Here is a 25,616-nt window from a genome sequence, read left to right on the forward strand (position 1 = left end):
TTCTTCTTCATATATACTTTTCTATTTATGTTATTTATAAGTTGTAACTATACTGGTTATATAAGATAAGAAATGAGCAGGGGAAATGCCTGCTAAATTGAGCTATTTGTAATCTGTTGCCTATATGGACCACATACATAGTTTTTTGGTTAATTCAGAATAAGTTTATTCAGTTTCTCCTGAAAAAGAGAAATTCCAATCAGGTGACCACACCATTGCTTCAAATACAGTAATATTCTCAAATATGAGGTATTAGAAACAAAGGAATTTTCTTAACTCCAATCATTTAGGTTGTGAGGCCAAAACATCTGTAAAATATCACCAGGGACCAAAACCCAGAGAAAAGAAACCCACATAGTTCATTTTTTCTTTTGGCTTTGGGGTTACATCAACTTCCTCTGTAAGGACATTTAAATTGAAAGTATGGAATATTTTACATAAAATGTAAAGGGTTATAAAGACATCGATTCAGGGAAGTGTTTACGGTTATTCTGGTATTACACCAAGGAGATTTATGATGGAGCAAAAATTCCAGCAACCCCCAAGAAGGCAGCAGCAGCTGAAGTTTCCAGTGCATATTTCACATGGACGCCAGCCAGTAGATGGGAATATTATAATTCTAACTAAGTATTTCGCTCTTTGTATGTTCATACAAAGAGCCTCTGTGGCATTCTCCCTCCAGGACTGGCACATCCTCTGCTGCCCAAGAACGTTTATGTGGTGCTGCAGAGCCCTTGCCTTGGTGGAGTGGAGCTGTATTCACTCAATCATGTCATTTCTGACATTCTTGAAGAGAGCCTTGTTTAGTCCATCTCTCTCTGCGTCATAACCTTCATGGGTTTTCAACAAAGCAGGCAAATGTTAGAACCAGTTGAGATGGTTTGACTTGCCCACATTAAAGAAAAAAGAAATTTAATTCAAATGAGTCTTGATAAAAATATAATCCTAGCATTTAAAAATATTTTTAAATATTCATAGGTTATCATGTAATAGAAATAGTCTCAGAATTGTGCACTCAAATCTGTGTGTTTTTTTACCACCTCCTTGAACCATCTCTACTACTACTTCTCTCTTAGGTCTTTTTTTTTTTTCTTAACTTGACTCACTTTTATAACTTAAACATTTTATTTGTATGGGAAAATTAATATCACTATTGTAAAATAAAACCGTAACCACTTGTTTTGAAATAGAAGTGAAAAGAAATATAATGAAAACAATGTTATTGGGTTCTTCATTCTGTTGCCTTCTCACATTTCAGTGTCCAAAGCCTTTGTTATCTTTTTAAAAAGGGAGAATAGTAACAAAGTGTTAGAGATAGAGTATAATCTAAATACGTTTTTATTCTTTGAAATAGTCAAATTTGGAATAATTGAAAAGAGAATTACTGGTTCACCTTGTAAATAAGAGGGATTTAATATCCTGTGTTATGCTATCTAAGATTATTCACACACTGTCAACAATTTCAGATACACTTTTATTCCTTGGGAAACTGATATAATAAACAATCTCAGGCCTATGATCTGATATACAGGGTGGGGCCACAGTAGGTTTACAGTTGTTCATATGGAAAATAATACAGTAATTAATAAGCAATACTACCAGAATAAACTCTGTATTTCATGTATTCTCAACTTTAAAACTATTTTGGCCTTCCCTGTATTAGAGAATCTATTTTGTTCACTGTAAAAAAAGATAGACACAACTATCAAATCTTTTTCTTTTTTATCTGGTTTTTTCATCTCCGGCCTATCAAAGAGTTGGAGAGGGATTAAAATTGGTTGACAGTCAGATATGTTTTTTTAATATATCAATTGAATGTGATTTCCCAACTTTTGTGAAATGTTCCTATTTATCTGCGTCAGATTCTTTTTGTTATTTTCAATAGAATTTTTATCTGATATCTCAGATTTTGTACTAAGATAATTATATCTTTCAAACTAGTTTTTACAAACAGACGTTCTCAGGCTCTTTGATCAATTATTGTTTACATTCAAAATTATAAATATATATATTTGAGAGAGAGAGGGAGGGAGGAAAGGGCAGACAGGGACAAACAGGACGGGAGAGAGATGAATAAACTCATAGTTGTGGCACCTTTTTTGTTCACTGATTGCTTTTTCATATCAAAATTATATTTTCTTTCTATGCTCGAATCATCACTCTGGTGCGACTGAATATTAAACTTTTGTGATGTCAGCAACCCAAACAAGGAGCTTTCTTAGCCTTTATTATTTTATTGTTATAAAAACCTAGCTTACAAGTACAAATTTTAACACTGCTTTTAATTTCTCTCATACATTTAGCTATGCAAATAAAAAATTTTCTCTCAGCATATTTGTATGGCTCCAATAATCAGTCTATTTATATACCAGGAATCTTAAAGAAATTGTGTGTGAGGTGAACAGGACTCCAGCCATATTATAAATGCCACTGCTATATCAATCTATCTCATCACTAGCTCAAAGAAATAATTGCGCATCTAAAATAATATTTATTTTATTTTTTAACATGTCTTTTCAAATATGTATTTTAAAATCTACCTTTCACATGTATGTTTCACAGCCTTGACTATAGAGTAGATGAGTCATGTCTGTATCTTCCAAGGAACTCCAAGCAGAATGTTAGAAGGGGAAAAGGAACAATTAATCAGAGGAAGAACTCCAGACAGGAATGAGGTTTTTTAATACCACATGTGTAATGGCTAGTAATAAGTTCTACTTCAAAGTTCTGTGCGGCTGGAAGAGTTATCTAATTGGGAAATGGGTATATTCTGAAATACATTTTTTCCCCCAAAGAAATGTTTATCATGAATCATTCTGGCCTGGTCAGGCCGTTATTAGGACAATATATTCATCTTTTGAAGTCTCTGGAGCATATGAAGCTTTGTGAATAGCCCGTCTGTTGAGACACTGTGGGAGCTGTAACTTTATGTGTGATGGCCAGGAGGAGCCGCCTCGCTGTGCCCTCGGTGTGCAGTATCTGCACCTGGCAGTGCTTGCCAATTATTTTGATGAAATTCAAATCTCTTTTTACCAACCCATTAGTGGACGTTTTATTTTGCTTTGACAGTTCACTCTTGGACATTTCTCATGATTACTTGTTGACTACATTATTCAAAAAGTATAATGAGTAACCTCCGGTGAGTAGTTAACTATGAAAATATCACATCTTGAGACTTTTGAGGAGGGACTGCTTGATAATGATTCATAGCACAAGAGAATCTGTAACACAAGATGCTGGGTTTTTGGTATGTTCATATATTTTATTTGCTTTAAGGAATATAAATCTAAGGACAGTACTATGTTTATAAATTGATTTAGGCTGCTTCTGATATTGGATGTCTTTCTTATTTGTAAAAACAGTGAATAGAAAGAGAGACAGGAAATATCTTAAATTTAAGGAAAAATATCTTAAGTAGTTAGATGCTTCCATAAAATTTTAGAAGTGTCAGTGATTAAAAATACTGATTTTTAGTATTTTGCAATGTTTTCCTGAGAGGGACCCAAGACTACTGTTTAACAAACACATGCTTTAGGTCTCCATCTAGTGGTAGCTTTTCAGTTTCTCTATCGGCATCAGTCAACATTCACAGAGTATCCCTAGGACCCTGAAGTGAATGGAGTCTCCTGGACCTCTGCAGTTTGAATTGCTCTCAAGCATTGGGAATGCCCCTGATTTGATATAATGAGATCTAGAGTGTAAAACATCTTTTGTCCAAATTACTAGTATTTGGTTTACATATTTTTTTCTAAATACTTTTCATTCAGAATATATATTTTTAAATATAAATTCAAGATCATTAAAATACTTGAAGAATTTCAGAACACAAAATTAAAATCTGCATAAATTAAACTCATTTGGATGTGTACCAATTTTATACATTTATATTACATACTAGAGTGGTGATTTATTTTTTAGCATGAGATTCTGACCCAGATACTAGAAAAGCATTCCTTGAGTAGTTGGACCACAATTTGCATTTTGGTAGCTTTGCAAATTTCCAGAGGCATACTTTCTTCTACTATTTTTTGTACTGCCTCCCCAAAATATTCATTAAATCTATTTTTAATCATTGTTTTAATTATATATTTCTACATTTTCTGTGAGTATTTTACTTAAGACATACCAAAACATAAGCATGAAGAAGGATGATTGAAAAGAATGGGGATTCAATTTTGTTTTTTTATCTCAGTAACCTACTGTATATTAGTAAGGTGCCTATAACATGCATCTAGAGCAGGGGTCGGGAACCTATGGCTCATGAGCCAGATGTGGCTCTTTTGATGGCTGCATCTGGCTCGCAGACAAATCTTTAATAAAAAAAAAATAATAACGTTAAAAATATAAAACAGGCCCTGGCCGGTTGGCTCAGCGGTAGAGCGTCGGCCTGGCATGCGGGGGAGACGCGGGTTCAATTCCCAGCCAGGGCACGTAGGAGAAGCGCCCATTTGCTTCTCCACCCCACCTCCTTCCTCTCTGTCTCTCTCTTCCCCTCCCGCAGCAGCCGAGGCTCCATTGGAGCAAAGATGGCTCAGGCGCTGGGGATGGCTCCTTGGTCTCTGCCCCAGGCGCTAGAGTGGCTCTGGTCGCGGCAGAGCGACACCCCGGAGGGGCAGAGCATCGCCCCCTGGTGGGCAGAGCGTCGCCCCTGGTGGGCGTGCTGGGTGGATCCCGGTCGGGCGCATGCTGGAGTCTGTCTGTCTCTCCCAGTTTCCAGCTTCAGAAAAATACAAAAAAAAAAAAAAAAAAAAAAAATTATATATATATATATATATATATATATATATATATATATATATATATATATATATACACATTCTCATGTATTACAATCCATTCATTTCCTACTGCTCATGTTCATGGTTGCGGGTGGCTGGAGCCAATCACAACTGTCCTCTGGGACACCACCAGATTTTTATTGGATAATGCAGAATGTACACAGGTCGTTGTATGGCTCTCATGGAATTACATTTTAAAATATGTGGCATTCATGACTCTCTCAGCCAAAAAGATTCTCGACTCCTGATCTAGAGAGATTTAGCAAATCCTGTCCGGTGAGTTTGATTGTGTGTGTGTGTGTGTGTGTGTGTGTGTACACAGTTTAAAGATTGTTTTCAACAGAACTTTCTCTGACATTGCTTTCTTTTTAAAGCAAGCTAGTGCAACTAAAATTCTATCTGCAAATACTATTTTTCCTGTCTACTTTGGGACAAATGACTACATTTATGGTATTTTGATGACAAATCTAGTGAAATCTAACCCAATAGCTTAGTAGAAGTAAATGCTTTATTGGGGAAGGGAAAGAAGGAAAATGAGAGTAAGGAGTTGAGTGCAGTAAATATGCAGGAGCCTGTGCTTTTTCACGTGACCACCTGCCCATCATCTCATTCGTTTTCACATGCCAAACTCTTTATAATGTACAAAATAGAGGGTAATTTCTTGCTAAGAGAAACCAAAGTGTACATGAGAAAAACGACCACTTTGCAGACCATAGATATCAGAAATGTATAGAATTTAAAAACAGGAAGAAATGTGCAGGTGATAATTTAGGAGCAATGAATGAATGATTTATGAATAAACTAATCAATAACTCTAAGAAGTTGGAAAGATCAATGAGCATAAAGTCAAAATATCTCAGCAGCTTTCTGTACCGATGTAGGCATTTCTTTTAAATTGTATGCAATTATATGATTATAGATTTACATTCACAATTATATGACTTTAAAACATAATTAATGGGGTAAATCCTATTTCCAATGGACAGATGGAATTGTCTATAGGATTTCCATAGTGATTCAAAACATCCTTCGTCACCCTGAGGTAAAAGTGCAGAGCAAGGTGGCAGAATGGGTAAGTGAACTTGTCATTTTTTGTTTGTTTTTATACTGTTAAACTCTAGAAATTCGGAAAAGACCCTACTGTTTGGGTAACTCAATCCAGAGATCATTCTGATTCATGGTTACTGTTCATTATAAATATATATATATATAAATCAATAAGTAAGTGAGGTATTGTGCTTATGCATAGAGAGGTGCACTTGAAAAACAAAAGGACAAGAAACTGAGCCTAATAGACTCAGCTTAATGTCTAAATAAGAAAATGCAGCACAAATGGTAATGTATGTTAGTAAGCATCATCATTTACTCTTATGTGCATACATTTTTAGGAGTGTTTTTAAAATATATTTCCTGTTTTATTATTTAATTATTTCTGAATCAAAAAACAAAAAGTATAAGAAGATACACAACAGGTCCTCAGATAATGCCATTTAATTCAATGTCATTTTGTTATAATGTTGACGAGATACCGTAGGTACTTAATTCTGATTTACATCAATTAGCCTACAGTGAAATGAGTTTCATTATACATCATTTTCCTTAAAGTTGCAGAAGCTATTGATGGCTTTAACTGAGGACTTACTGTATCATGAAAAGCTTCCACGCATCCTTGTAGCTTCTCTGCCTGGAGATGAACCTAGAAATCACTATAACCTGTTCTTGTTTTTGTGCCCCAGAATTTGTGCATATAAAAGAAAGTAAGACTATTTTATCTTTTTCACACTAGAAGAAGCATGTTCTTCATTCCATTCAGCACTGTACTTATTTTAGTTATTGCCAGATTTGTAACATTAGTACACAAATACCTTCTTTATCTTTTTTAAACACCGTATATGGTTCCATTAAGTAGCAGTCTTCCACTGATGGATATTTAACTTTTAATTTATTTAACCTGTATTATATTGATGAAAATGTTTGTAATTTCCAATTAAAAAAAGACTTTAACATTTTCCTTAAAAAATATAACACATTGGCCCTGTCTGGTTGGCTCAGCGGTAGAGCATCGACCTGGCGTGCGGGGGACCTGGGTTCGATTCCCGGCCAGGGCACATAGGAGAAGTGCCCATTTGCTTCTCCACCCCCACCCCCTCCTTCCTCTCTGTCTCTCTCTTCCCCTCCCGAAGCCAAGGCTCCATTGGAGCAAAGATGGCCCGGGCACTGGGGATGGCTCCTTGGCCTCTGCCCCAGGCGCTAGAGTGGCTCTGGTCGCTGCAGAGCGATGCCCCAGAGGGGCAGAGCATCGCCCCCTGGTGGGCGTGCCGGGAGGATCCCGGTCAGGCGCATGTGGGAATCTGTCTGTCTATCCCCGTTTCCAGCTTCAGAAAAATACACACACAAAAAAAGTACAACACATGGATAGTTTTTGTTTTTTCTTTCTCATAACAGTGTCATACATTTTTTCACAAGTTTTCATCATTTATTTGTTTTTTTCTACCTTGACATACTATGAGACATACATTTTATATATAATACTGTTACATTTCAAACAGTTGTTGTGAATAAGGTCACTTGGGTTTACATTCTGAAGTAAGAAAAACTGGATTTTTTTTTTCAGTGGCTAATGTGACCTTGGTGGCAAAAGAAAGTCAAACCATACCTTGAGACATAGTGGTGACAATATTTTATATGCATATAACATATTTGAATGACGGAAGAGGTAATCTCATTTTTAAAGGCAAGCCCCTTTAAAACAAGTTGACCGCAGGAAACAATATAGTATGGAATTAAAACTCTTTTGCAAAATTGGAGGTAAAAGTGAGATTCTGTAATAGAAGTCAAAGAAAAAGTGTGCTGTTGACTTTTTAGAATGACACATTAACTTTAGTAATAAATTTAAACCTTGAGATGTTTCATTTTTAAATGAAGAGTGCCCTTTACAAAAGGAGCATATAATTGTATCCCATTTTCTTTTCAGCATTGTCCTTTTTGTTTATTTTTAAAGTGAGAATATTTTCAAAAGATGAAACTCTTTATTTTCATTCCCAAATGAACTACACTTAATGTCATGAATCTTAAAAATTAGCACTTACTGGACAGTGTGCTTTAGAGAGGTATTATTTTGCATTTATACTAATTTCATGCATGCTTTACAACATAGGATCATTCTCATCTGACGCTAAATTTTACCGGACACTATAATTTTAAGAAGCAAGATATCAAAGCAGATACTTGATAACAGAAAATTTAAATGGTGTCTCTAATTCATATTACTACTATTTACAATTTAAAATAGTTTAACACTTTTTTAACAGAATTTCTTAGAACTTACATGCAATTTTAGAGTGCTTGCAGTAGAGCTAAAAATGTCTGTGAAACAGGACTTTAAAATGCCTTTGGAAGTGATATAGAAGAGAATTTCACACCAGGAAGGAAATCCTGTTTCGTGATTGTATTGGACAATGCATCATGAAAATTTATTATTTCTATTGAGACAAATCCATTCCTTCATTAAAAAGTTTGGTATTGAGATCTAAAAGGACTTAAATAATAATTACCACAATTCCCAGTAATGTTGAATTTATTATTTGTTTACTTTAAAGGTTTATTTTGTTGACTTATAATTTTTCTTATTGCTAATATTTTTATGAGATGATAATTACTAGAAAAGCATGTGTTCTTGACCTTGGTGTCTGTTGAATAAAGACTATGGAAGGTGTTTATTATGATAATCTTCCCTATGAACCCTCTTGCAGCTATGTTCTCAGTGTTACAACTTGGCAGTCCGTTATAATACGAGCTAGAGAGGAAAGTAGTGTTTCCAGACCGACTTGCGTTCTCACCTGGGATGTGCTCATTCTTAGTTGGGTAACCTTGGGCAAGTCATCCCATCTCTGAGAAGCTCAGTTGCTTCATTTAAAGGACAGCAGAGCAGATAATACCTATCTCCTTAGTTGCTTTGGGATGAAAAGAAATAACATTTGTAAAGTTCTTGGCATACAGTGATCCAGTAACTGTTATCTTTACCTTTCTTTCACTCCTCTAACTCGCTGGGATTTTCCCAGGGTCTTATTCCAAAACCAACTTATCTTTTGGGAGGGAAGAAACTTGATTCAGATTTTTTTTTAAAACCTATTACCAAAACTCACCCTTTTCCATTGTGTTTTTCAGCTCAATTCAACCTTCCAGAATTGGAACTACACTGTTTATGTGGTTAACATCAGGTAAATGACAGAATAAATTATTTGAAAAATAAAAAGTAGTATCTAAATTTATATTACCCTAGCTTTCTTTGATTATACCTACAGGTATAATCACACACAAGCACACACATACACATGTACCATTTTCATAATCTTTCTGAAACAACTCTGTATTATGTCATTTCTTTGCACAAGAGTTTCAGTGTCACAGCAGTAGTTTTAAAAAATATGTTGATCTTGGATCCTGATCATTTTATTTTAAATGTAGCCTGTACTACCCAAATATATTTGTGATTTTAAGTGCATCATATATATGTATGTATGTATTACTTAAGAAATATATTGTATGCTATAATGTATCAGAAGTTAAAAGAGGATAATTAAATATAAAGAGAAGTTTTGTTGGTTTATTCTCATACACCAGGATGTCATCGAAAATGCTCTTTGGGTTGCATGCACCCTGGTGGTTTAGAGAACATTTTTAACAAGATAAGACACCTACAGTCTGATTGCAACCTAGCATTTCAAGATTATCTTTCACTATTCTATTTAAATACTTCACTGTATACCCAAGAGATGTAATAACATAAAGGGATCAAGTGATCAAATGAGTTCAGTAAGTACATTGTCAAACAAACTGAAGCAGCTTTCTATAAATCAGAACATCTTAAATACTTTAGTATGCTAAAATGTGTTGTGAATCTTGAAAAGAGAGCAAGGGCACATGGTTGTGGAGCTTTGTTGATTGTGCTGTTAGTTTGTCTCCCGCATATGAGAAAACTAGAACCTGAGAACATGTTTGGAAAATACTAGTTTAGAATGTACATTCTGCCTCTTTCTTTCACCTCCTCAATTTTTGTTGTAGTTGGAATGGCAGATAGGTTGATAACGAATCTACATATTTTTATTTATAGTTTTCACCTGAACACTGGAGAGGACAAGATTAAAGTCAAGAGAAGCATTGGGAATGAGCAAAGGTAACACTGAGAAAGTCTTACAGAAAATATAGTCTTATACCCTTTCTCTTGCTCTGTTTTGACTCTCTGGTAGAGAAATTAAAATAATGAGGTAGGAGAGAAACATTTTAATCACAAAACACATTCACATTTCTTTAATACTGATTCACCCTATAGCAGACTGGATACAAATGTACATATGATGAAAAATAATTCAGAAGTAGGACATTTGAAATAGATGAATTATTAGTGTTAGTATTTCCAGTTTATTTTTGATAATGTGTTATCTCTCATTTCAAAGAGAACTTCAAAGAAAAATAAATTGTTCTAGCTTTTGTAAAGTAAGGTATTTATGTATGATAGCATATAATAATATGGATAATAGGTGTCATATTTTCTGCATTTAAAGCCACCAGTTAATTTTCTGAAGTATTTATTTTAAACATATCAAGATCCTGAGTTAAGTAGGCAGATAATATAATGGACATGTCCACTATATATAATCAGTTGGCATATAGAAGACAGCTTTAGAGTGACATATACTGAAAAACAATCTAAAATTCTAAATGCACTAAATTTAGTCTTTTTATGTACTATATTGCCTCTCCATAGAATAAAAAGAATTACCGGAAGAGCAAAAGTTGACATAAGTCTTGCACAGTTTCAATTGACTGGATTGAAATTATGGATTTACAACCATAGTGATGGGATACACTTCTTTTGGAGTGAGATACTCTTATTTTGATAAAATAAAAATAAAGTTTTATGTGACAATTAACCAGAGAATGTTTTCCTTACTTTTTAATATATTCAACATTAGAAAAATATATCTTTAAAGTTATATTTGAAGCTTATCATTTCCATATATATTCAACAGACTGGATCAAGCCATCTGTTTAGGGAGTTTTCATTTTGTCATTACTTCTTGTCATTTATGAGCTGAAGAATAGAGTAATATATTTCAATACTATATTCTGGATGGACATTTCTTCTTTATTTAGCCAAATAATTTCTTCTCCAACCTTTACTGCTAGATCATATTGAGCCTTGAGTAACAAATCAGCAGTGACCAGGATCCCTATGCTGGACACAGTCTAGCACCTGGGGCAGCCCTAGTTTGGGGTATCACCATTTTCGTTTACTTACTGTGATTCTTCTATGACCTGACAGGACTACAGGCCAACATGGTGCATGTCAGTACCTCAGGAAGTCTTGCCTGAAAGACATTTAAAATCATGGAATCTTGGTTTCCTGTCTGTCAAACCACTGGGTAACTTCACAGAAAATTATAAGGAGAGTGAACTAAGACAATCTATATCGGAAAACCCCCACATTTAGCTTTTCTTTCATATGAACTCTTAACGTTGTTTGAAAATTTATTTATATAGTATTTTCTGCCTTCTCTTTTTTCTTATTTTCTAATGCTCTTGATAAACCTTTATCATCTCTCATCGTTTTTCTTAACACCATAGGCTACTAGTTTTACACACATTCTTGTTTCCAAACTTTTCTTTCAATTTGATTGTAACACTTAACACAGACCATAGCTTCGGATAATGCAATCACACTCTATCACCTAGACAGACAAGAAACCAAAGCCACAGAAACTGGTTTATTCAAATAAAGAATGATTGATGGTAACAACAGATAGAACTTTACTTGGTAGAACTATAAAATAGTTTTAGTTTTCAGGATGAGAGGAGAAAACAATCCAGATAAGACCTGTGACAATGCATGGTTGTTCTTGAATTGCTGAATTGGGTATTCAGTATCACCCACAAAACGTTGTGCTAATGATGTTCTCAATATTCAAGAGAAGTAAAAGGTCACAATCCCAACTCTAAGTCTTAAGTAATTGGAGTGTCAAAGCTTTCAGTGATAATTTAATTTATTGTTGCCTTTTCATAGGCCACGTTAAAAATTGTTATCACAGTTGACCATTATATTCATATCGATGTTTGTCTTATCTTGAAATATGGCTTATATGTGAACATTATGAAGTAGATCATTTTAGAGCTAAATAGCTTTGCACAGTGAATTATAAAATCAGTAGAGCATTTTGTCCTTGAGATTAGTATAAACGTTTAGGTGAAAAACAGAACAATTTTTTAATTTTATCTAACCTTCAATAGCAAATATTTTATTTATTCTTTCTCTTCTTTTTAGCATTTTTATTGATACCCAGCAGTGTTATAAATAAAATATGCAATGCTGCCCCACTGAGTGCTGTATTGTTATTTCCTTAGCATGTGGACAGTAACTGATATTGATAATATAATGACGTTATATTATCCATTTCTCCTCAGAATATGAAGCTAAAAGTTCTGTTGTAACCTAGAGCTTTTACATAGAAAGGAAATATTTCACCTCTACTTGGCAAAATAATGTCATTTAATTTTACCTCAATATTGAGTTAATCATTGTGATTTCTGCTATTGACTATAGCTGTGATTATGGTCAGCCAAAAATTATATTATTTTAAATTTTAGAGCTAAAAGTTTGCGTATAGCTTTTAGGATACATCTCTGCTTCTCGTAGACATATATACGTTTTAAAAAATCTATATTTCTTTGGTAATACGCTGGTCAATGACTAAGTATATTTTGAGTAATTACTGTGTAAATTTTCACCATGCAAAATATTTGCAGATGTTTCGTGGAGATGGAAAATCATTTATCACAATTTTGGAGAAATTTTAACACATTTGTAAACAACACTAAAGAATTTCAAAAGTCAAATGATCAGTTTAGTCAGATAGTTATAATTTAATTTTTAGAATAAACTTTATTCTTAGCTATAAAGAAACAGTAGAATTGACCGTAAATATGTCCCTTTCTTGCATGTATGCAGTAAAATATTTCTTAAAATGTTTTAAAAAGAAGTGGGGTGTTGAAAAATAAAATTTCAATGATCTTAAATGATAAAATATAGGACAATGTGATATATGATAGAATTATGCATGCAATATCCTATAAAATCTATTCACACTGAGATATTTTTGACATTATTATTTATGAAACAACAGAAATTTATGTGTGCCTTGGTATAGTATTTTAGGGTCAATTCTTCAAAGTCATCCCTCTTACTACCATATTCAAATGTTTTATTTATCTTGCCAATAATAATAATAATAATAATAACAACTAACAACAGTTCTGTCTACAATGTTTCCCTAGGTTGGCAATTTGGGCTCTTCTAGTTTATAATGCTACCAACAATCTCAGTTTAGAAGAAAAAGTCATTCAACAGAAGATCTTAAAAAATAATGAATCCCTAGATGAGGGTCTGAGGCTGTTCACAGTGAATGTGAATAATGTGGGTAAGTGCCTTTAATATTTTTATAGTATGCATTTTATATGACTATATATTCCAATTTAATTAAAACAACAAAAATAGTCTTCCTATGCGTGGTGTTTGTTTATTTAAAGCCATTTTTTTCTTGTAATGAAGTTCATCATGGTGGTGACATTGTAACAAATGGATGACATGGTTAACATAAAAGCTGTCCACTCAATGCTTATGAATCTTAGGGCAGAGGAGAATTTATACTCTCTTTTAAGGATATATTATGAAACTACTAAGAGTATAAGAAGGATTGACCAGAATTGGCTCCAACTGTAGGAATAAAGAGAGTGTGTATATGTTCATATGAGATCATGAATGAGGTAAATCAAATAAAAGGCAATTTCTTATTATAAAGCTTTCCCTTTTCTTTTGCCTTCTGTCTCCATTGGTGATGCCACTGCCTTCACAGGAACAGGCCAGAATTCAGGGGGTGATCCAGGACCTAGACTCAGTTCTCTCCTCGACGCCACTCACGCCCTAAGCTCCAGCCACACTCATGGCACTGCTTGCTCTTCCCCCACATGCTGCGTTCTCTTACGCCTCCTTTCTTTGTCTTTGTTCACGCTGCTCTTCTCTGCTCTCACCATCCACCTGCTCATGGCCGGCATAGTTTTAACGCCAGCCTGGAATCCTCTCTTCGGTAAAGCCTGTTCTGCTGCCATCCATCTTTAACTAGATGCCACTGCCTCTGAGCCAGCACTCCATGCTGTCCAGATACCCACAGCACGGAAGACATTAGAAGACCATAGTATTTAGCTGGAGTTATGTGTTCTCACACATATTTCCTTTAAAGAGGAATTTCCTCTGGCTTGAGAACACATCTTATTTTCCTTTGACGTCCCACCTCGCTCCAGCACCCAGCACATTGCCCAGCACCTAAATACTCAAATACATAAGTGAGCGAGGTTGGGTGGGAATATTTTAGAAAAGCAAGTGATCAAAACTATGGACAACAGAAAGTAAAGTTATTGTTCTAGTGTTTTCTATGATTGCAACTATATTTTGATTAGGTACATTAGTGAAGATCAAAAGAAATCTTGGACACTTGGCCTTATACACACACACAGGAGACTGAAGTGAGGGACTTTGTCCTTAAGGCTGTGGTTATGACTGAGGCCAGAATCACAGCGTAATGAAGAAGCAAGCATCTTCCCTTCTAAGAGGAACCACCCATCTCTAATGTGTCAACTTACACAAATTACAGAGAACTTCTAGAGTTGGAAGAATTCAAATTGTCATCATCCACAGTTTCTGAGCCTCTATGGGAAAATGCTTGCTAATTTACAAACAAGCCTGCTTGCAGGTGGGGTGTGTGTAGATACTGCCTTTTCACACATAGGAGTCTCCACAAAGAAGTAGTTTGACAAATGGTGGTTTATATATTGATACTACTGGTGGTTTATATATTGATACTACTCACAAAAATTAGGGAATATTTCAAAATGAATATGAAGCGATAAAAAGAAAGAAGCATTTGATTTTTTTATTAAACAAGAACATTAGAAAAACAAGTGACAAGTCAAAGAAAGTTGTTTGATTATGCAAATGAGATGCAAAACTAGTGTTTATTTTATTGGTGAAAATGCACTGTACAAAAGGCTTAAAGTACTGGAGTATCTGCATGTTCCCCGATCCCCTAATTTTTCTGGGCAGTGTTTATGATAAAGGAACGCTGTGAGGACAGACCTTTCTCTGTCCTCAAAGGCTGGAGAATCCCAGAACCAACTCTCTTGGGAAATCTAGACATGTAATTTATACCACTTAATTTAAATCCTGCAGTTGACTGTTTTTCTGTAAGTGAGTCTGTGAATAGAAGTTTCTACTAATTGAAAAAAAAAAATAGTGGGTCTAAATCTTGACAATTTTAAGGCTCAGAATGTAGATAAGTCATTGAAATGTTCAATTGGTGACTGCAGTAGTCTGGTATAACTTGCAATTAATTTTTAGTGCTGACATACAAGATTTTGTTTTTGTCATTGTGGTTTATATATTGATTTTATTTTGACCTTTCTTGTAAAATGTGAATTCTTTGTGGTGTGACGCTTACTGAGAGCATTTTCAAACAGTGGGTGGGATGAGTTGAGGATGAAGGTGTGTGTGTGAGATGCATGGCCCTGGTCACAGGTCTCCTCTTAGTATTCCCTAACCAAGCTTCCGGGCAGAAGATGCTTTCAGAGCAACTGGAGCTTTTTCCAAAAAATATCCTAGCAACTCAGTGACAACACTATTGTATAGGTTATCTTCTTTGAAAAAAGATCAGAGGGGAATTTACATTTTGAAGTTTTCAGGACTGTTTTCATTTTATGTACTGTTTATTTATTTATTTATTTATTTTTACAGAGACAGAGAGAGAGTCAGAGACAGGGATAGATAGGGACAGACAGACAGGAATGGAGAGAGATGAGAAGCATCAATCATCAGCTTTTCGTAGCGACACCTTAGTTGTCCATTGATTGCTTTCTCATATGTGCCTTGACCGCGGGCTTTCAGCAGACCGAGTAACCCCTTGCTCAAGCCAGTGACCTTGGGTCCAAGCTGGTGAGCTTTGCTTAAACCAGATGAGCCCTCACTCAAGCTGGTGACCCCGGGATCTCGAACCTGGGTCCTTCGCATTACAGTCTGACGCTCTATCCACTGCGCCACCGCCTAGCCAGGCTGTACTGTTTATTTTTTGAATAGACCTTTATTGTACTCACTGTACTTGCTAATGATTTGCTTTAGAATGATATTTTCGCCTAAGTGTGTGTTTTTATTTGATTGTTTTGTAAGCTGTAATAATTTATCTGTAAGCTGTAAAAATGTACCTGGAATGTAGTAAATGGCTATTTTTTCTAATTTCTAATTTCAGGTTTTTAAAAATGCTGACCATAAAATAACTAGTATTTTAGTAGTGCATGAAATAAATAGCTAATGAGAAGCACTGTTGTTTCGGTGTCCTCTTACGCCTCTAACTTCAAAGAATAGACGAACATTTCTCGTGTTGGTCCTTGTGTTCATACAGGTTACTGTTTCGAGGAGGAGAAACCTGAAGGCTATAGATGGCCAACTGTTCAACCTAATAACGCCATACTGCCCTGTCTAGGGAAGCCGCACTTGATTGCTTCACGGACATGGTAATACTTTCACTGACTCTTGCCAGCAGTGTCCACATCCTCTACCTTCCCAGGATGCCAATCTGCACCATGGTTCCCTGGCATTGCAGATTGTTTAGAAAGGAGGGCAGGAGTTTCTGTGTGTGTCTAAATCATAATCTCCATGAGGGGTAAAATGAAACTGGTAGGTTATCAATGAAACCATTTTTACTCCAGGCAATGTGTTATGTTAGCCCTCTCCAAATAACGATGGAGAAAATTTGAAACCGGAGGGTGATGGTCAAGAAAAATACTTCTTATATGGATGAGCCCAAGCCAACTCACAGTTTTTGAACACGCACCTGAAGTTCCAAGAATGTTAAACTCTTGGAGTGGCTATTGTTGGAGGGGGGGGAGACAGGGTCCCAGTTAGGGCGGTCTGCTACCAGAAGCGGTCGGGGTAGAGAGTTTCTTAAGATGTTTAACAGAAGCCATGGACGCGCCCACGGTAAGTCAAATCCAGTCCTTCACCCTCCACCCCACCTCCAGTGAGGGTGTTCTTGGTGGAGGAATTCAGAAACAAAAACTTGGCTCCTACTACCGAGTTTGACATGGGGGAGGGAGGACAGAAGCGGGCTGTAGAGACGGGCAGGCCTGAGAGTGAAGCATGGCTCTACCTGTGCCCGGCTAGAGATCTTGGAAAGTTCCTTGACTTATTTTAGTCTGTGTCTTCATCTGTAAAATGTGGACTATAATCTGTTTTACAGAAGCATGTAAAATCAATGTCAGATTTTCCCTAGAAGGTTCTTAAAGCAATTCTTGACCCATGTTACCGGATGTGACTTTACCCTTAATAACCTGATGCCTCCTTTGTTAGGTAGGCTCCAGGCTCTTGCTAGTATTTTGTTTCCACAATTCATATTCTTGACTTTTTTTTCCAATAAAAATTTTTAATATGAGTTTAATTTCAATGTGTTACAGATTTTATTTGCAAATGAAACTTACATAGAATTCAAGACAAATACTAAAACCTTTTATTAACTAATTTTGTCTGTTATAATGACATGTATGCCAAATATTTATAACAGTGCTTTTGTTTGTTTCATAGTTATCGTGACCCTTCCAACCCATTGTCAATCTTCTGGAAGGAGCCTGATCTCTCCAATTGTTCAAGTAAGTGAATAATTTTCTTTAGTTCTCAAAGACAAATTGAAATGACTGCATACTTCATCGTTTTCAACCTCTTCAGACATGTTCTTCTGCTGTGTGATACCATTGTAATATGAAAATCTGGCAAATGATCTTTTTACTTAAGGTAGAAAATACCATTTTCCCTTATTCTGATGTTCTGTTGTATTCATTCTGAAGGAGATTAAAAATAGTTTAAAATTTTTAAAGAACACTTAAAAATAATGTACAAATTGACATTTTTATCAGTTTTATAGTTTTTTTTTATTATTTTAAGTAACAAATACACAGTTATTCTGGGTGCACTTCTAATAGATCTAGAAATGAATATCTGTCTCTCCAAGTTATTTAACTAAGTCGCATAAGGGTACAATTCACATATTACTAAAGAGAGCAGTTAGTCTCTATTTGTGAAGAAGTATTATTGCCTTGTGAAGATTGTGATAAGGGGTTATACACAGAAAAACTTGATTTGCTGCTTAAACTATGAAGTTAAATTTCATACTTTGTCAATCCTGGAAATGATAAAAAAAAAAACAAGTAATACTTTGTATGTTGTTTCTTCTGCCTTTTTTTTTTTTAGAGGAAGCAAATGAAGTTGCCAATCAAATTTTAAATTTAACTAGTGACGGGCATTCCTTAAACTCAGACAACATTACCAGCATTGTTAAAGAGGTCAAAAAGATTGTGAATAATGAAGCAAACATTGATGAAACTCTTGGCTCAACTTTAATGAATATATTTTCTAATATCTTAACCAGTCCAGATGAAGACTTGCTTGAGTCTTCTTCTGAGTAAGTATTTTTTTTTCTTTTGGTGAGTAAAATTTATTGGATATAGGTGTTGTTATATAATTTCTTACAGATTTGAATGCCTTTTACCAAAATTTCATAATTTAAATTTCTAAAATATCAATTGTTATTTCTCAAGATCATTCATAAAGTGAACTTTTAAGTTCACTATTTTTTTTGAGATATATTATATACAAAATAATGAGACATGTCATCTGGCAAGATATTATATAGTCCCAGAAAAGCATCATCAGTATTTTATTTGCATCTGAAAAATGGTAACTGGGGTTAATTTAGAAGATGAACAGATTATCACAATATTTACTTATGATCTTTTTTTTTCCCTTGCAATGGAGATACTTAGCAAACTCACAGCTTATAGGCATAACTTGGTTACTGCATGTAAGTCATTGTCCTATGAACTGTGGTATGCAATTGCCACAGCTATGTTATTGTGCTTCTGAAATGGAAAGATCTAAAACAGGAAGAAAATGTACCTTTTTTATTCAATTCAGTTTGTTTTTAATTATTTTTAATATGTTACTATTAAGGTGTTTTTTTCTATTTCCTTTCAACAAAATTTCTTTGATGAAAATTTTATATTTTTGGATAAGGTAATCTATAAACTATATTTTACAGTGTCTTGTAGTTCAAAAAATACTTTTACACATTATTTACTTTGATTTTTTCTCAGTTATGAGTACATAAGCATATTTTTCATATGAAGAAAGAAAGACTAAGATAGGTTAAAAATAGTATTTGTTTAAGATGATTTAATTGTCGATCTTTCTTAAAACATTTTTATCTCTTGAGAATGTATTTACCACTATGATTTTATATATTAACTGCTATTGTAGTTTGGCTAATTTTCTGAAATCAGACAATTTATACACAATTTTATTTGGTTCGTATACTGTCTTGTACCAAATCCTGTGTGTACAAGTACCTAAAACATGTTACTTAATGATGATATTTGTCATTTCTTTAGAGCTTTGAAAACAATTGATGAATTGGCCTTCAAGATAAACTTAAACAGCATCTCACGTGTGAATATTTCAACTCGGAATTTGGCTCTTGGAGTATCATCTCTATCTCCGGAGACTAGTGAAATTTTAAATTTTAGCATCAGTCTTCCAAGAAATAACGAATCCCGTTTCCAGGTATGAGCTAGTAGTTTCTTTAACTTTAACTAGACAGATAAAAACTTTCTGCCCACCTACCAGTTGCTCTTCAAGAAGATATTGGTCTGAGGGATGGCAGGCAGGTCAGAATGCCAAGTAAGGTTAGTAGTAGGTATGGGGACACATAGAGGAGATATATATATATATATACTTTCAGAACCTAGGTGATAGGGGTGGGCAGCTTACTTTCTACAAGGTGACTGTGTGTGAAAGTGTGAGTCTACCCTGTTGGGAGTGGGAGTTGGGATAAATTCGTTTAGAAGAATGAATTTTATTAAGGGCCCCGAGGTAGGAAGCAGCATGGTGTGTCCTCTCTGCCAGGGCTTTCCTAGGTGAGGGTGACAATCACACATCTGGAGAATTGAACAGCTTGAAGGATCCCATTCCCAAGGTTTCTAATTGAATCAGGCCATGGTGGATCTCCAAAATTTGCCGTTTCAATGAATTCCCAGGTGTGGCTGATATTGCTGGCCAGAGGCTCAGACTGGGAGAACCAGTGATGTAGAAGGCTGGGAATGGCAGGTGACGGTGAGGCTGGGCAGGAAAACTGGGGCCAGGATAATGGAGAACCTCTCTGACCTGTTCAGGTGACACTTCAGAAAATAATTTTTAGATTTCCGCTATGTGGTAGATAGTGTTAGCCACATGGGCAAATGATAGAAACATTGTCCTTCACATGGGAGAACACACAAGGGTCATGTAACACTTCTTAACTGTGGAGAGAAGCCAAGATGAAATATTTAAAGATTGGAATATATGGAAGCACTTTATTCAGTGTTAGACTCTGGGCTCTTTGGGGTAATTCTTTGTGCCCCTTTGAGAGTGAAAAGTTAGTCAGCCTCAGTCTCATTTCAAGTGCATTTGTAGGAAGAGGCTCTTTGGCCTGATCTGTGGGTTCAGGAAAAATGGCATCCTTGTGTGTTCATATCATTTCAGCTGCATCCTCTATGCAGAGATAATGTATCTTAGCAATGAAACAAATTAACTTGTCATTTTCTTTGTTAGTTATTTTTCATTGCATGTTTTGAGAAAAGCTCAAAATTTATTAATTGTAAATCTAATTCTTAATGTTTGAAAACGTTAACTGATTTGTAGATTTGTCAATTGCCTTAGTTAAAATCAGTGCATTTCCTGTTTGGCCGTATTTACAAAGCTGGTTGAGATCCACACCTTTGTCTGGAGGGGATTCACCAGTAGGGCAGTGACTGATAGAGGGGAAAGATAGCGCTGGTCCCAGCCAAGGGGATGCTTGCAGCTGTTTGCCTTACTCACTGTGCGGAGTCAAGTTGCCATTGCAATTTCATTGTGATTACTCGGCCGATGTGTCTCTGTGTGCGACAGATGGATTTTGAGAGTGGACAAGTGGACCCGTTGGCTTCTGTAATTTTGCCCCCCAGCTTACTTGAGAACTTAAGTCAGGAACCTGAGAACTTAAGTCAAGAATATCCTGTAATGGTGAAAAGAAGAGCACAGTTTACTTTCTTCTATAAAACCGGACTTTTCCATGTAAGTGTTCATTACATTATTTTTCAATGGCAAATTGAGGGGTTTTTTGGCTCAAAACAAAAATAAGAGCTCAACTCTTGGAAATATTTCTATATCAAGAGGTAGAAAAAATAGCCTACTGTATTTTGTGAAAAGTGAAAAATTTTAACATCATTGTTTCAATATCTTATTATAGATAATTATGTACTAATGAACAGATGTGTTTATTTAAATATTTTTTAATGAATCAGATATTAAATTAAGACTTGCATGATACAATTGTAAATGGAATTTGTGGAGAAGCTACGACTTCTTATTCCCTTTGTTAAATACTTTCTGCTCCCCAGCAGTTTAGATCTTCAGAGTTACAGAAATTGTGCGTCAAAGGAAAGGTTTGGTTTTGTCTTGTCTTGTTTTAATTCAGTGGGAAGCACTGTTTACATAATGAGCAGCATTCTTGGCTTTAATCAGTTTTCCCATTAGGATTTCAAGTGCCCTTTGGCCTTCACACATTCCCAGAGTGGGGTGGCATTGTGCTAAGCACATATTATCATTTTTGTTGGCATCATTTCTAGATACTAGAAGTCCACTGCCAGCAAACACTGGTGACCTCCGGTTGCCTTTGAAAGTACAACCCCATCTAGAGCAGCTATACTCAACCCTTAAAAAAGAGTAAGTGTTATCTATAAAATAGAAGAGACCAGTATATATATTAAACAATGAGACCTATATAAGAGAAAGTGGCCAGTCTCAGGGAAGGTCGGGTGGTTCCTAACAGACCTGCCCTGTGCGTCACACGTGGAGGAATGGCAAAGTAGGCCACAGGTAAGAAAAAGGAATACCATGGAATTATTTACAGTAACTAATTTACAAAACTTTACCATTTTTATCAGCAAAAGTGTTAAGAAGAAGCGCTATAAAAAGTTTGAGTAAATTAAGAATGTAATTACATGTAATTATTCTAAAGGACTTAATAGCTATGAACACATCAAACTGCCTTTGTGAAAATTATTTAAGGCTTACAGTAATGTCCGCTTTAAAAACAATCCCGGAGAGAGGCAGTAGGTGTCACTCAGTAGGAATCATGGTGCAGACAGGGGGTGTCCATTTAGAGGAGAGGTGGAGCCCAGCGGGAAGGGTAGAGGACAACTCTAAGAGTTGTAAGAAGCTGTCTTTATTTCATTTCGAGTCTAACCTTCTCCACACCATCTTTTTCTTCTCCTTTGATACTTCCCAGTCACTGTTGTTATTAGGGACCATATATTCAGTTTTTAAAGTAAATGCATAGCAAAGCAACACAAATTTAAGGGTTCTATAGTTCTCGCTTTACATAGTGAACAAATTAGTATTTTGTTAAGTAAAGGCTGAATATCCCCAAGCCATAGCCGACTTTATTGAGAGTGACCACACAAAAAGTTATAAAAAGCTGTATTTGTTTAGAGGAAATCCTGCTATCATTCCAATTAATATAAGCTTCATAAGCTGTAACAGAGACATGCAGGAGGTTTGACAAAGGGAAGGATGTAGAAATGTCTCACTGGAGAGAGACAGTCTGAGTCCCAGTCACCTTGCAAACAGGTTCACCAATTTGGTTTTCTGACAGTCTGGTCTCTGAAGTGGAAGCTACAGCAAGTCTGCATACAACCAGGGCCGGTAGACGTTCTGGAAGGGGCTTTAATCCACTGCATCCCATGTAAACTAGTAAACGTGTCAGGCTTTTGGCGTGGGTGTGAGAGATGAATTTTCATTTTTTTCACAACGTATTTTCTTTATACTTCTCCAAAGGAAAACGACTTCATCTATTTTCTAGGGCCGGGAAGTGATCTAATTGTTTCATAGCCTTCTATGAGTTTATATTATTTATGAGTTTGCATTGTTTCAGATGTTAACTGGCTGGCATCAGCCACAGCAATCAAGATGAAGTTTTATGAACATCAACTTGCTACACTGGCTAATATGTTCTCTCCGTGTATTCAGTACAGTGAGAGAAATAGCCAGGCTCTGGCAGGAAAGCCAGAGATTTGAGCTTATAAACAGGATGTTCTCTACTTCAAGATCTTAAGTGTAAAACCTGCTGACCGTTTGCTTATTTTGGAGCAGCAAAATAAAGTAAAAGTGTGTACTTCTGACTAATACACAAGTTTTTTTTTTTCTATTAAAGGATGTGGAGACCAAGAAAGGCACCTTAGCGAGTTATGTGATGGCGTGCAGCATTGGAAACGTCACTATCCAGAATCTGAAGGATCCAGTTCGAATTAAAATCAAACATACGAAAAACCAGGTAAGAAAACCCTCCAAGTGACAATGGAATAGAAGCAGAATATTTTAGAGAAATATAGGGTCTTTTTTTTTTTCCTCCATGGAAAGAAGTATTATTTTTTGAGGAGAGCGTTTTTCCTACCGGGGGCGGGGGGGGGGGGGGCAGGGAACAGCTCATCAGGGAAAGGCCTAATGCTGTGGCAAATGATGGCTACTGGTGGAAATTAGTCTTACCTAGAATTCAGTAATTGGAAGGAGAATGGGAAGAAAGAAAGAGGTCGTTATTTCTAAATACTGACATCTATTACTTGAGAAAATTAGACGCTGATGCAGATGAGCAATCCTGCCATTAAAGGTTTTGGTTGTTTTATATTTTTAATTTTAATGATTTCTAACTTTGCAATTACAGTTACATACAATATTATGTTAGTTTCAGAGATACAACCCAGTGGTTAAACATTTATATAACTCAGAAAGTGATCGCCCTGATAAATCTAGTACCTATCTGACCCCATACACAGTTCTTGCAGTATCATTGACTGTTTTCCCTAGACTGTACGTTACAGCCCGGTGACTGTTCTGTCACTGCCAGTTTGTACTTCTGGGTCCCTTCACCTTTGTCACCCAGCTCCCCCTCCCAGCCCACCTGTCATGTTGGTTGTTTGGGGTCTTTTTAACGTCAAGAGCACTGCTACAGGAAAAGCACGGGGGGAACAGGGTTGATTTATTTTTTGAGAGGTTAACGGTTGTCTGAAATCTTGGCAAATGCTCTTTTAATTGCTTCATTACCCTGGCTATCATCTGCTTATCTGATAAAATTACCAGGGGACTCGTATTGCCCCAGATGGCCCAGCACAGGCTTTTTTTCCCCCTTTTATGGAGGGTCCCAGTCACGATTCTACCATTTATTAGGCGGGCAGGAAGGCGGGCGGGAAGTGAGCTGGCGATAAGGACCGAGGCTTGGAAGTTAAGTCATCTAAGAACTAGCTCTGCTTTGTCACAGAACCCTCAGTCCTCCTTCTTTTACCCTTCGTCCTCCTTTGTTTGAGCTCTCAGCTTCTTCATCCAGAACGAATTTTTTTTATTGTGATAAAACATGCATAAGAAAATTTCCCATTTTTTCTTTTCTATGGAATTTATTGGAGTGACATGGGTTAATAAAGTGACATAGGCTTCAGGTGTACAGTTCTGTGCACACCATCCGTGTATTGTACTGTGTGTTCACCGCCCCAAGTCAGGTCTCCTGCGTCACCATTACTTCCTCTCCAGCCTCTCCTGTAGTCACCGTGCTGTTGTCTGTGTCTGTGTGTTTTGGTTTTTGTTTGTTTGTTTCATCCCTTTATCTTTTTCACCCAGCCCCCCAGCACAGCCCCTCTGACAGCCGTCACTCTGTTCTCTGTATCTCTGAGTCTGTTTCTGTTTTGTTTGTTAGTTCATTTTGTTCATTAGATTCCACAGATGAGTGAAATCATATGGCACTTGTCTATCTCTGACTATATTATGTCACTGAGCATAATGCTCTCCAGGCCCGGCGATGCTGCTGCAAAGGGTAAAGTTTCCTTCTTTTACATGGCCGTGTACTCCATTGTGTAAATGAACCACAGCTTCTTTATCCACTCATCTACTGATGGACCAGAATTTATTATTTTTATGGGCACAGTTCAGTGACGTTGAGTACATTCACAGTGTTTGGCAACCATCACCTCATCCATCTCCAGAACTGTTTCCTGTTCCCCAACTGAAACTATGGGTACCCCTGAAACAACTCCTCATTATCTCCTCCTCCAGCCCCTGACAACCACCATTCTCCCCCATCTCTTTGAATTTAACTACTTTAGGTACCTTGTGTAAGTGGAATCTTTCAGTATATATCCTTTGGGGACTGGCTTATTTCACTTAAAATAATATTGTTAAGGTTCATCAATATTATAGCATGTATTAGGATTTCCTTCCTTTTAAGGCTGGATAATATTTCATTGCATAATATATATATCCCACATTTTGTTTATGCATCAATCAGTGGACACTTTGCTGCCACCTTTTGGCTACTGTGAATAATATTGCTGTAAACATGGGTGTGCAAATACTTGAGTCCTCACTTTCAAGTACTTTGGGCATATATATGTCCTAGACATGAGGGAGGATTTTAAAGATGAGGCATAGTTACAGTGTAAAGAGCTTTGCTAAAGTCTAAACAGCATTTTAAGATGGGACATGGATACTAACCTTCAGATAAATGAGGAACACAATTCCTCATGAAGTTCTAGTTAATTTCTACTTGAAGTCCTTGTGCAAGGAGATTCCCCCTACCTAGACTGTCTCCCATTCTTAAGTCATATTGGTATGACTAACACAGATCCATT

General features: G+C 36.0%; 1 protein-coding gene across 7 annotated transcripts in view; it reads left to right on the forward strand.

The window, feature by feature from the left end:
• Nucleotides 1–25,616, forward strand: part of ADGRG6 (adhesion G protein-coupled receptor G6) — a 140,111-nt gene that overhangs the window by 79,435 nt on the left and 35,060 nt on the right. For all 7 annotated transcript variants that reach the window (XM_066247785.1, XM_066247786.1, XM_066247788.1 and 4 more), the window contains 10 exons: nucleotides 5,765–5,850; nucleotides 8,946–8,998; nucleotides 9,892–9,954; nucleotides 13,110–13,252; nucleotides 16,280–16,391; nucleotides 17,458–17,522; nucleotides 18,121–18,331; nucleotides 19,317–19,488; nucleotides 20,851–21,015; nucleotides 23,156–23,275. In XM_066247785.1, coding sequence (XP_066103882.1) covers nucleotides 5,765–5,850; nucleotides 8,946–8,998; nucleotides 9,892–9,954; nucleotides 13,110–13,252; nucleotides 16,280–16,391; nucleotides 17,458–17,522; nucleotides 18,121–18,331; nucleotides 19,317–19,488; nucleotides 20,851–21,015; nucleotides 23,156–23,275 — 1,190 coding nt within the window. The remainder of the gene's footprint in view (nucleotides 1–5,764; nucleotides 5,851–8,945; nucleotides 8,999–9,891; nucleotides 9,955–13,109; nucleotides 13,253–16,279; nucleotides 16,392–17,457; nucleotides 17,523–18,120; nucleotides 18,332–19,316; nucleotides 19,489–20,850; nucleotides 21,016–23,155; nucleotides 23,276–25,616) is intronic.

This window comes from Saccopteryx bilineata, chromosome 12 (genome assembly GCF_036850765.1).
Source record: "Saccopteryx bilineata isolate mSacBil1 chromosome 12, mSacBil1_pri_phased_curated, whole genome shotgun sequence".
NCBI lineage: Eukaryota > Metazoa > Chordata > Mammalia > Chiroptera > Emballonuridae > Saccopteryx > Saccopteryx bilineata.